The sequence below is a fragment of the Apteryx rowi genome, unplaced genomic scaffold, assembly GCF_003343035.1.
Source record: "Apteryx rowi isolate R43461 unplaced genomic scaffold, aptRow1 scaffold_346, whole genome shotgun sequence".
NCBI lineage: Eukaryota > Metazoa > Chordata > Aves > Apterygiformes > Apterygidae > Apteryx > Apteryx rowi.
Genome location: NW_020449930.1, coordinates 9,463 through 23,015, shown reverse-complemented (window position 1 = coordinate 23,015; position 13,553 = coordinate 9,463). Strand labels below are relative to the sequence as shown.

General features: G+C 38.4%; 1 protein-coding gene across 1 annotated transcript in view; it reads right to left on the bottom strand.

Moving 5' to 3' along the window:
- The window catches only part of COL28A1 (collagen type XXVIII alpha 1 chain), an 88,743-nt gene extending 75,565 nt beyond the window's left edge, over positions 1-13,178 (bottom strand). The window contains exon 1 of the mRNA XM_026072648.1: positions 13,108-13,178. Within this exon, the coding sequence (XP_025928433.1) occupies positions 13,108-13,178 (71 nt within the window). The remainder of the gene's footprint in view (positions 1-13,107) is intronic.
- Between the last annotated feature and the right edge of the window lie 375 nt (positions 13,179-13,553).

The following is a 13,553-nucleotide window of genomic DNA, read 5'->3' as shown; positions in this document are numbered from 1 at the left end:
AGTGATTCAACTTATTTCTAGAGAAAACTAAACTCCATTAAAATGGATTTTCAAAAAAATGCCTGTAATTTACAATAATTAATTTTAAATATCATTAAAGGATAACACGCATGAGCTGGTGTTTTAAATATCCTTACATATTATTTCCAGCTCCATTCAAGTTACATATACAGAACCCATCAGGGCAGTCCTCTAAAAATACAAATGAAATAACTTTATAAGCCTCTTACCTTCAAAGGCATTCAAGCAGCAAACTGTGGATTGAATATGCTGTCAGTATAGAAAATACATCCAGTAGGTCATACTGGAAAATGTTTTGTTTAAGAAAATAGGACAATCTGTAAATAAATAGTCTATCCACTTGTAAATGGACCTACCTTGCATCTAGATCCCTTATGGTCCATTATTCCTGTTTAGTTGGCCAAAGTTTAAATGAAAATAGTCAGGCACTTAGCCAGAGCTGAGTGGGAGACCAAGCCATTTTATTAAAGGGACAGTGTCAGTCTGGGAGCATGAGTGTTTCCTCATTTTACATAACTGAACTTTTACGTTAAAAAACTCAGTTCTAAACAATTTGCATCTTTATCCGTAACTTTGTCAGCCACAAGTCTTCAGCTTCCCCAAGTCAATGCTGCAGCAGCTGCCTAGGTCAGAGATGTGAGGTTAGCACATCATGATTTTACAGCCCAGGAACTGAGTTCTGACCTACTGCTTTGTGCGCTTGCTAGGATCATGAACATCTCTCAATGGTGGTAATAATGCATTAGCAATTATAATAATAAAAGACATAATTTCAAAAAAATAAAATCCAATATTTTTTCTTCCTTAGCTGTTTGACTCAGAAATTCTTTCTGTTATTTAGATGCTCTAAAGGGACAAAGACAGGTGATCCAAAAGGGCGCTGTCATTTAGGTAATTCTAAATGTGCTGCATGTAAATATACTTGCTGTATCTAGTGGCAGGCTGCAGTGAAAAATACTATTGTTATGGTGTTAAATCAAAAATCATGTTGAGAGAAAGTATAAGTCCATGGTAAGTCTCAAGGAATCATTACATGCTTTATGGGAGCTTTGTTCAGGTGCCCAGCAGAAGCTCAGTGCCCAGTCTCTGGACAGACATCACCTACAAGGCAACACTTCCCTCAACGCCTTGGTGGCAGGACAGAAGGGAGAGCTTCCTTGTGTGGTGCAGCAGAAGGGACATGGGCTTCGTCACCGGGACACAACAGGTCCATGCTGCACGATTAAGCATTGAAATGTTTAAGTTGTAGTTTGAAAAATTTAAGTGAAATATTAATAAATTCAGACATTTCAAAAACACAGGGYAAAAAGACACTTTTGACAGAAGCACAATTTTTTGGTGGAAGTCCATTTTTTCATCAACAACTTACAGTAGAAAATTTGTAAACAGGTTATTGATCACCTAATGTACTGAATAGCTTAAAACTTTTTCCCCTAAATACCATATCAACTGCACCCCTTCACTTGCTTCTCTGAAAAGCAGTTATTCAAGTCCTAACACAGAAAAGGCTCTAAAGGCACTTGTCAATTGTCATTGAAATGTCTTCCTTGTATAACTTCAAGGAATTCAGCTTTCCAAAAGATGCTAAAGCACATCTGTATATTCTCTTTCAGTTGTAATCCTTGTTACAGCATGCCCTCAGGAAGCTGTCAGAGTACAACATGGTAGAGTTGCTCTCAGAAATTTCCCAGTCTCCTGATCAAAAGACTCCATTAACAAGGCTGACGACTTGCTATGATCCAGATTTTATTATGAGGCACACGGACAAAAAGAAAGCAAAAGAAAAATTGTAAGTCAAAAGGTTAAAATTAATATTGTTTCGCATGCTAAATTAAAAATGTAAAATTAAAATTATCAAGGCAATGTCATGATTATTAATCTGCAGAACTAAGCCTGCAGCAATCTACAGGACATATACAAAATCAAATTTGTTAAAATGAATGGGGGAGTTTTTCCCTATAGTAGACTAAACAATGTGGGGAAAACTTTTTATTTTACTGCAAAATCTTGAAAGCCTCTTTTCTAACCTAAGTGAATTTTTTGCAGTCAAACTTTGAGCACATTGGCTACTTTCCATTAGGTTTAAAAGACAGAAAGTAATTTTGTGCACCTTGAATAAAAAGCAGGAGGTGTATAGTGAACTCTGCCCTTGGTGTCACCCCCTCAACCCCCCACCCACAACACAACAACAGAGATGGCAAACAGTGTCCTTCACCTGGCTGGCTGCTCAGCCTGGGTGAACTCAGGAGCTTGGCAAGGAGAGAGCCTGTGGCTCTGAACCAGCCACATCATTTGCTAACCCTTACCGTAACAGGGGAATGGTGAGGATGATGAAGGTGCATGGCAGCGGGGGTGGGGGCAGTGAGGACAGGGAAGAGGAATGAAGACAGGGAAGTTAAGTAAAATGGGAAGCGGGCAGAAGTACTGCAAAAGAAGACTCCAGGTCTTGGAGGAGTACCTGGATGCATTGCAATAAAGAGAAATAGTGGGAGATCCAAAGTCACTGCCATGTGGCTGGGAATGTATGGGATGTAGGACCCCAAAGAAACTGGTGTGAGTTTCACTGTTCATCAAACAACAGGTTGTACTACATGACATAGTTGTGACAGATAACTTCATACATTCGGACACAGATGTTATATTCTTCTTGAATGAAATCAAAAACAGTTGTGAACAGGGAGGGGAAAGAAGCATTCCATTCATGGGAGTAACATTTTAAAGTTCAGATTACCTACAAATTCTGCAATACAAAAAACTACAGAAGGAAAAAGTATGAATTACTAGGACTTCATTAATCAAATATTCATTTTTGGAAGTTATGGAGCCTAGTAATGATGTAGCTGAATAACTTATAGGCTGGGATTTCTCCTATATCTTCAACAGTTACTGTAATGTTTGATTGCCCTGGCCATAAAGCATATGATGTTTGATAAACCACTGGCTTTATGTAGATAATCACACTTTCCTGCTTCTTTTCAATTCCCTTGTACAAAACTGTACAGAAACCACACTTGCTTTGCTTTTTGTTGGTTGTTTAGATAACAGCAATGGCATATGCTAACTGGGAGCTTTTAAATAACTAGAGCACATTTCGTGCTTATCGCACTAAACCTTAGGTGAAGGGTCTCTTGAGGAAAGAATGGAGGAAAAAGAATAGGGCATCACTGACCACTGACCTTTAAAAAAGTCTCTGCCTTCTTCAGGCTAGTAGAAGCGCACTTCATTTAACATAGGAGCAAGGTCTCTATTGCTACACTCAACAAAGTACCCTCTTCTTGCTCTTCCAAGGGCAGAACCCTTTTTTTAAAGTCATCCAGCTGGAAATCACACCCTGGCAATAACTCCCAGCACCACTGAGCTACATTGCTACAGAGTAGAGCCAGATCCCCCCAGTTTCTAACAAGCCAGTAACTTACACTACTGGGCCAAACCAATGATTATTTGTTACACAATGTGTAACCGCTTCCAGTCTCTCAAATCATTAATGAATGTTCTTTACATTTTTCTCTTTGTGAGAAAAAATAGAAATAGAGCTAGATGGTATTTTTTTTCCTCCTAGGTCTATATTTTAAACCTTAATTTAACAGTAAGCTGCAAGAATTTTTATCATTGAAAGCAGAAATCATAAGACAGAAATCAAAAAGTGGATATTCACAGAGAGGAAGAAATTTCAAAAAAGTATTACATTAAAACTTGCCTTTAATGAACTTATCTCTGTAAGGAGCCACAGGCCTTAGTATTTCCAGGCTTAAGTAAACCAAGCTAAACTGCTTAGTCAACTACAATAAAAGTAATCTGATGGAAACAAGAACAATAAGAAAATATGTGCCATCACCAAAAATCAAGGTAGGACACAGCACGAGCCACCCTCATTTTATCTGTTTGTATCATGGAGTTCATTGTATTTGTGGCTCAGCATCTAACAACTACAGATGCAATCTATGTCTTCTAAAATATATGAAAAAGATATGCCCTAATGCCATTTCTTCACAGAGGATGGCTGATACAACACTGCACATGTTGCATCATTGGCTCATCAAAGAGCCAACAGAAAAATAATAATTCACAATTATCTTTGAATGACTGACCCTAGAATGTTGCATTCAGCTCTGGGCGAGTCTAACTTTGGAAGAAATTTGCAGAGAACAAAAGCAATTACTTGGATTATCTCAGGAGACAAAGGGGTTTGTGCAAGAGAATGGAATAATAACAGCATATATCAAAAGAAACTTTGTGTGACAATGCAGTCTGCTAATGCATGAAATAGATCCTTGCAAGAATTAAAATTATGGTTTACTCACATAATCTAGTTATGTATGCTATGAGCCACAAATACGACAGCATACATCCCTTTAGCCCATGTAAAGGGTGAGATAAAACATATTAAATAAACTAGTGAGGTCTCAGCTCTTAGTCAAGGACAGAGATAACCCTAATCTGGTTGCATGGGAGAGCTGTTCATCAGCCGTGTGATTGTACATAATACTATACCTGCACAGATTTGTCAGTCTGGGCATGCTCTGTCAACACGAACTCTGCTGGAACAGGCTGCTGCTACCAGAAAGAAATTCATACATCCCACTCCTTCCCGAACTCTTTCCTCAGTGCAACACAGGAAGGATTAGCTGTCCCCGCAGCTGCAGCCTGTTCCTGAAAGACCTCTTTCCTAGAAGCCTGTATGTCATCTTCTGTCAGATGACAGATGTGCATGTGTCTCCTGAAGGATGCTGGAAATGCTGGGACAGGCCATGGATGGATGACATTTCTTGACCAACAGATATGTTTCAATGGATATAGACTGAACATAGGTTACTCTAACAACTGTTTTATGTTGTTTACAATAACTTGTACAACTTCGGTTTGTGTTTTGAATTTCTATTTTCCTTTTTCTTTTCTGAAAAGTATTTGTCTCATAAATAAGTGTAGATTTATCTATTGAGTTTAATTGTCTTAAATAAATATTGCCATTGTTTTATACACTGAGCCTAAAGAGTTTCAGAAGAATGCAGTCTTTTACACTAGATATCTCTTAATGCTATATATAAATAATAGTAACTAGCAGCATCCAGGATCTGTTGGGTCAGTCATAGTGGTGATGATTAAGATGCATTTCATCAGTAACTAATTAGTCATATGGATCACTCATACTGTTTATATATTTATTCTTACCCTTACATATGCTTCAATCAAGACTTGTTAAATAGTCTATCCATTCAGACACGGATCATCAGCTATCGAAGAATGTTTTTTCCAGCAGTAGTCAAGGTTTATCTGTACTATGTGCCAAAACAGAATTGACTGAATGGGTTTTCAGCTGCATTCAAAGATTTCTCACTCCTTTTGGACCTGCAAACATGACATCTGGCAGAGATCAGAAAATGCTAACATTTATGATTTTTAGACATAACAATTTCTGACTGGTCAAATATACATATAACCTGACAGTTCTCACAGACATCCAGTATGCTGACAGTAATGGGGGTTGTATTTCTCTGGCCAGAAAATCTGAGGATCTGTTATATGTTTTGTGTGATTGGTCTGCGGAAATGGCCTCAGCCCTTTTTCACTATTTACTGTGATTTGGAAGTAAAATAAGGACCTCGATAGTTTTGTTACAGGATTGTAGATACACAGTGTAGAGCTTTATTTTTTCACCAGTTTTGCCAGTAAATAGTTCTATAACTTTATATTCACTTAGAGGTCAAACGTGATGAACGTAATGTCTCCAGATTTACAGCTCTGTTTTTAACATTATTAATTCTTCTTACTGAGCTGTTTAGTACAGCAGGGTTTCAATGGCTGCTCTGAACCACATGCAATTTCAGCTCAGTCCATCTAGTTTCGAGTGGTATTCTGATAATCTGCCTAAATGCATTCATTACCTGATCACACTAAAGCTCTGGTCCATGATACATTTTATCGGTAAAATCCATCTTATGTTGCTGTTGAATTTTGATTTCTGCAAGAAAAGCCTTTTATTTCTGCATTCTTGCTTAAACATCACATCTTCTATTGGAAAAAATCATGCATCAGCTTTCTTTCCTGATACTATACCTATCCTTCTTAAATAATGCCTGCTATTCTAGTTACTGCAACTCAAAAATAATAAAGAAGAAATAAAAAGGAACACAGAGAGGTGACAAAGGCATGGGACAGCTTCTGTATGAAGAGAGATGAGGTAGATTAGGATTCTGCAGCATGTAAAGCCTAACTGAATGTGAATATGATGCAGATCTATAAAATCATAAAAGAAAGTGACCATATTTCACAGTACAACAATGAACATCCATTAGCTAAAACAAAATAAAGTATTTTTCATGCAGTACATAATTATATTGTGAAACTCGCAGCTACTGGACAGTATGAACAAAAATATAGTAAGGTTAAAAAAGATATGACAAATTCAAAGAACAGGCCGAACAGTAGCTATTCAAACAACCTGTTTACTTGAATGGCAATATGAACAAATTGAGAGCACACCATACACAGCCAGAAGCCATTCCCCACATCAGCTTTTCAAAGGGCAGCAAAATTCCTATCTACTTGACAGAAACAAAAACAGAAAATTCAGAAAAAAACCCAAGAAACTCAAAACTGGGCAGTCAAATCAAATACACAGACATTCAAGACTCCATAAGCAATCTAAATATTGCCCATTCTGTGTATGTGGGAATTAAACAGTTAACTGCAAACATAGAACATATGCTTTGGAAACACACACAGCAATTGGATGCTGTTCTTAGACACTAATTAGAGATTTTATGATATTGGCTGGAGACAGTTAACTGAGTTTGGTCACAGAGCAAATGGAGAGGATGGTAAAGATATTTCTTTTCCTCTGGTCTGACACCTAAACCTGACTCTCTACAACAAGTTCCAGTGGTATCGTTAGTATGAGAAGGCTGAAAGCCTCGGTGCTGGTGAGCTCAAGCTACCTTCTCTGGATCTTTGCATCCCGTGAGCAATATATCTTGCCAATAATAAATGTGTTATGGTAAGTGTTGTAACATTTATCTTTTTGTGTCTGCTAAGCTCTTAGATTAAACAACATCTGTCTCATGTATCAACGGCTCTGGTTGAAAATATGCTTAATGCTCAAGTGAGGGGAAGCTGTAAGACAAAGTTTGATAAAACAGGAAAAGAAGTGAGTAGATACTCTGAGATGCCCATGATTTCTGAGTATGGGACACAAAACTAACAGCAGAGGAAACATATGCAGGGACTAAAGGCTGAATCAGGAGGTTCAGTGAAGCATTGTGCAGTTCCTCAAACTGCAATAGAGTTACTTAAAAAGATCCAAAGGCCTACATTGAAGCAGCAATTGTACTGACAAAACAGTTAATTTCTTCTTCAGGCTTAAGTCGCACACCCACACATACATATCACGCCAACATGGTCTGAAATCAAATATCCCTTCTGTTCAACCTCTGTGGAAGGCAAAGAGAACTGCTGAGTACCCTGTGCTTCATTGCAGAGGGACCATGAACCCTGAATCTTGTCTTCAGCTGTTCCTAAACTTTTTTCTAACCTATTAATATTCAAATATTTTAGTTTGTGGAAAGCATGATTTAAGTGCTTTATTTAAACACACACACACATACACAAAAAGCAAACAACCCATCTAACAGCCTTCCCCTGAAGAAACAGCTCCTCTTCTCCAGATCAAAAACATAGGTCTTCCTGAAAGACAGATAAAATAAGAGAGTTTATAATTCATCTATAAGCAATGTGAACATGAGCACACTGGCTAAGCAAGATTCATCTGTCCAGTTGCATTCCCACAGTCTGCCTCACCTGTATCAGCCCTGGATGGGCTTTGGCCACTGTTTTTGTGCCAGGCTGCTCAGTTTGTAAGGGTTAGCTTCCTTAGCCACCAAATTCCATTTTAGCCCAAACTAGAGAGCCTGATTATATCACATAATTAATGTTGAATTGCAGAAATGTATTTTGATGATGAGTAAATATTCCTGCTGTAAGAATACCTTTCATTTTGTCTTCTCTCCAAAGAGACTGGGGCTCCATCTTGTGGACTTAGACTGTATGTCATTAAATTGAAAGTCTATTAACCGAATAAGTGCAAGCCAAGCTTTTCATGTCATTTGCTCTTTTTTGTTGTTGTTTTAGGCATAATTCACTAAACTGTATGTATTTGCTCACACAGTTTTTGGTTTAACTGAAAAGAAAGTTAATTAAATTTGGTCACCGAGCAAATGGAGAGGATGGTAGAGATGCTAAGTAGCCTGAAAATCAATGTGAAAGTGCAGGATATTATAACACACATAATTCAAGCATGCAAAATGTACATTTACACTGAAAATCTTAAAATCTAATTGCACAAGCAATAAACACAGAATTCACCAACAAGCTGGTTCTGACAAAACTCTCAACTGCATCACCTTTGCCTCCACCTCTTCAGAAATAAGCCTAAAATCTGTAGGTGCCTGCTTTTAATATTAAAGTTCCCTAGATGGGCTGATTAAAACCCTAGTTCTCTAGACTATGCTATATTTGATGTATTTAATAGTACTATTTTTATATCTCATTTTTCTCCTGTCCATAGACTTCATAGCTTGTTCACTTTTTTGACTGCAGTAACACATAAGCTGGGAAGTTACTGAACTGACGCTTTCTGGAATGGATACATTCCTTACATTCCTTACATTCCTTACAGTAAGAAACACAGATATTCCAGGATGTAAGACTTTCCAATAGAAACATGTATATCACAACTTATAACATCCTAATAATAAAATCACACAAATCTTTTTAGGCAGAAGAATGCACCAGCTGGAGAAATAGGGTGCTGTTCTAAGTAAGTCATAACAAGTGCACAAGTCCAATGGGAGATTTTTTTATTACTTTAAAATTGATATACAGAAATTGTAACACCACAACAATTCTTAGACTGTTACAGAGCACTATCAAAAACATTCTACGGGGCAAAGCAGCTACTCTGTCATCAAGCTACCATAACAATGAATACTCTAAAGAGACAAACATATTTACAGGCAAATCACAGAACACTAAGTCCTAATAAACTCTTTATTACTTAATTCAATAACCTTCACATCTCTACACAGCAGGTACACTCCCCTACAAACATCAAGATGGCAGGTCTGAACATTCACAATGAAAAATATTAGTCAAAGGGGGAGAAAAAAAGACATGCTTCTGCCCATTTCTCACTTCTCTAGAATGTAAGCGCACTTTTCTGCAATTTTATTTTCAATCTATAAGTATTTCTAATCTGGATTGCTAATTCAAATTCAGTAAAAAAATGGATCTTTAGACACAAGAATAGCTGTGTCTTGTAGCTGTCATTTTGAAAACCATGTTCATATTGTTGTTACAAACTCCAGATACTTTGCTTTACTGTTAGATTCTCATTGCTGGGAATGCAGTTCTCAGACAACAGGGTCATCCATCCTTTGCCATCCCATAAAGGAGCTCCAAAATTATTTGGGAAACAGGTTTACTAGGATGAGGAAATTTGGTAACAGGCACTCTATGAACAGGTTTGGCTTTAGTGGTAGTTCAGTGGTGTTCTGAAATGAACTGAGAGACTGAATGAAGGGTAAGTCAGTGGCTGTACTGACAGAGTTAACATTGCCCTGCTGAAGACAGAAGCAGAAGCAGCACTAAATATCCAGTATGTGCAGCATCACTACAGATCTGGCCGGACAAGGTCTCCCAGGGGCCTTAAATTGTGGGAACTCTCCAACATAGTAACAATAAAAGCAATCGACCCTTGACAAAATTTACCTTCAAGGCTCACTAAAACAACCCAGAAGCATGACAAAATTTAAATGAGGGCTGATATTCTACAGTCAAGCAAGAAAGGAGACTAGGGAATACAGAATAGGCACTAACTGTAACTGTAGTTGAAGTACAAACATGCAAATACTGTCACTAAAATCAGACCATTTTTCTTCACAAGTATCTATTTCACCAGGTTTATTTTGAAGGCAGTTCATCAGCTTTGAAGGGTTATTTATTGTCATGATTATTGAAATCTGTAAGAATGAATATACAGCCATTCAGAAGGTGGGTCAAGACAAAGGCCTGGAGCCCAGAGTCAAGCAATGACAATGACAGGAAGTGGAATCAAAGAGTGCAGGATGGCACTTCACAACCACAAAACTCTTACAGCATCATCCATACCACAGCAAGTGCGGCATGCTGTACTTATGCTGCAGCATGTGGAAAAGAATTTGTGCTACACAGAACAGATCCATTTAAGTTGACTGGGAGGGACAGAGGGTAGCACTTGTCACCCTTGCCAAGGAGCTGACCCATGGAGTCGAGCAGACCTTCTGGGTGCCTCAAGCTGAGGCCGGCTTTATAGCACCTTCCCTTCCATCTCTCCTTGTTCCTCTCACAGACCTGTCGTTCCCCTACCTCCGCAGCCTCCAGCCACCTTTTTCTCCTGCAGCACCACCACGTCTGCCTGCAGGGCAGGATGGTCCGACAAGGCCCCACAGCTGGCCTGGGACTGGCAGGACCTGCCACTGCCACTGAGCACCATAAGACAGACACACAATCCCTCTCCAGGGCAGGCGTTCGGCCTGAGACTGGAAGTGGGCTGTACTTGAGCCCTCAGGGCAGTGGGAGCAGGAGGGAGGTTTGTGGGGAAGCCCTGCCATGGCGCCTCCACATGGTGCTGGGAGCAGGTGCTGTTTCCCAGGGAGGCTCAGGCAGAGGAGGCCCAAGAAATGTGCTCTGCAGGGAGGCAAGCGATGCAACTCCCTGGCTTGCAGGCCCTCATACTGGCATCGCCTTGGTGGCCTCTGCAACAGAGCRTGCAGGAGGAAAGCCAGGCGTCAGGCGGGCCTGACTGGCTGGGGGTGAAGGTGGTCCAGAAATGCAGCCTGTGCTTGGGGATTACTTCAGGCACTGCCCTGATATGAAAGTAGTATGATGTAATGTTACAGAATGGCAGCAGATCCCCCAAGGCCTGTCAGGAAGCTCAGCTGGAGAAGAACTCTAAAGAAGAGGAATGCCAATTCCAGTAGAGAATCTGTTCTCCAGGAACATCAGAGTATACCTGGAAGGTATACTAAAATTCAAAATAAATTTCTTTTTTTAATGAAGGTTTTGATTATTACAGAGAATGTGGCGATCCTGCTCTCCAAAAATCAGAACATCTGTAAATATAAAGTATGCTGATTAAAATTCTATGTCAGGTCACTAGTGCATGTTGTCCCACTTCATAAATTTGCAGAGACATAGTTAAAGAATAAGATAGGGAAAAAAATCTTAGAAAGACTGGATGTCAACTGAGCATTCTACAGTTGTCTGTAGTGTTTGCATTCTAGAAGAGAAAGAAAGCACGGAAATTAAATGAAACCTGTTTTGAGACAGGAGGAATTAATATCAATATTATGATTATAGTATCAGTTTATAGTACTAGTAATACAGTAAAAATGATAATCACAGCATATACAGTGAATGAAAATATGATCTTGTGCAAACAAGCAAGATAAATTCTCAGCTGAATTGTTAAAACTTTGGGAAAGTAGCTTTGCAATTTGTACCTATAATATCTTCATTTACACTGCTGAAGCCATATAACTTGACATATTTTTAAAATGACTTTTAGTTTACATAGACTGAGAAATGTGTTGGGGGAGCAATGAAACAACATACGGCACAATGCTACAGGAACTGAAGAATTCTTTTGCAGAATATGTTGAATAAAGCAATTTAGAGCATGCAGATGTAAGACAAGGTTGCTAGAAACCCTTCCCCCGATTTTCTTTCTTTCGTTAGCACTTGAAGGGTTAAAGGTATTTTGGAATCATTAGAAAACCTCAGCCGGATATTTCTGTGATATTTTAGAAGAAAAAGGGAGCATATGAAATTCCAGCTGACTCAACACTAATCTTTGCTGATATGTTTTATTAAAAATTTAAGAGCATATACATATATTTTAAGAGATGGATGATATGCCTAATTGAAGTAACTATTCACAAAGAAATATTTCAATATAAGGGCTTATATATCAATATATGGGTTTATATATCAATATTTCAATTTATGGGCTTATTATATGGGGTTTATATATGTTTAATTTATGAGTTTAATAATCAAAACAGATTTTGATTATTACAGTCTAGCTATATACTATACTAAGCAACGGCTGTATTGCTACAAGAACAGGAGGTCTTATTAAACTCAGTATTCCATACCAAAAGAGTCTCAAAGTCATTACTTTGTTCTGGAAAGGGTACAACATTTTCACTGAACATTTAAACTTAAGGGGAAACTCAGAGGCAGCTAAATGATCCAACAGATCAAACCTGCTGAGCATTTTTCAGCACCAATGAAACAAGCCTTGTGTTCCTAATAGGTAGGTTAGGACTTTCCAAACTGTTTTTTGCTGAGTATCATCACCACAGGCTACAGTGCTGATATGAGTATCATGTGCATCAGAAATAGTGACAGCAACTTTCACCAACAGCAGTAATAACTCTGGGCTCTGAACTGGAAGTAACATTCTGAAGTGTCTTGTGAATTATTAGTGTCATTTTTGCCACAGCTGTTGAATCTCTACATTAAACCCTTCTAGGGTACTCAACAAACAAACTGTTCTTTGAACAGCTGAGTTAAAGAAACCTAATGATTTGTGCCTCTGTGTAATTCCCCACCATCACCACCATTTATGGTGATCTATCTCCTCTCCCCTCTCACATGAATAAGCAGTGATGTCTATAATATCATCTCCACTGAGCAAAAGGCAACATATGTTCTTACTAATTAAGAGTCAGACACGTACTAGCTGGATGGTCAATATTCATGGACAAAGCGGCCATCTGGTAACTACCAAACAGGACAAATAAAGCCAATATTTTCCCTGTCTGCCTTTTCTTTATTAAGGGTAGTAATTTGGTATCTCTGTTTCCCACTCACTAATTTTCAAAAAACTTGTATAAACATAAGTATCTTTGAGACTTCTCCTTTCAAATTTCACTGAAATTAACCCCAAGTCTAAGAATTACATTGTGAGACAAACAGCTAGGCAGGCAGTTGCATGACTCTCCTCCTTCCTTAGAAATATAAGCTAAAAAAAAACTACAGTGCAATTACCTTTGCATCTGGAACCCCTTCTCCTGATGACCCTTTTTCACCTTTATCACCAACAGGCCCAGGAAGTCCATAATGATTAGAAAACAAACAAAACCCCAGCTTCAAACTCCATATGTAATTAATGCTTTTTCTTACGTGAAATCAGACAATCCAGTACTATCTGGTATGCATTACCGCATTGAGGACTGTAACAGCACATCTGCTAGGCTCCATAAAGCCTGTAAATTTAAATAATCCAATAATAAATAATCCAATACTGAGACAGTGTGAATGACTCAGTGTGACACATTTTTTCTCTCTCTGTAAAGGGAAGAACAGCAGCAGACTTACATAATTTGTTTAGAAGTTGCCATGTCTTTAAAATGTCAGTGATTGTAATATGCAAAACTCCAGTAGTGTCTTCAGGTGTTCTGTTCCAGTATTCCTGAAAGGATTTGGCTAGTTTG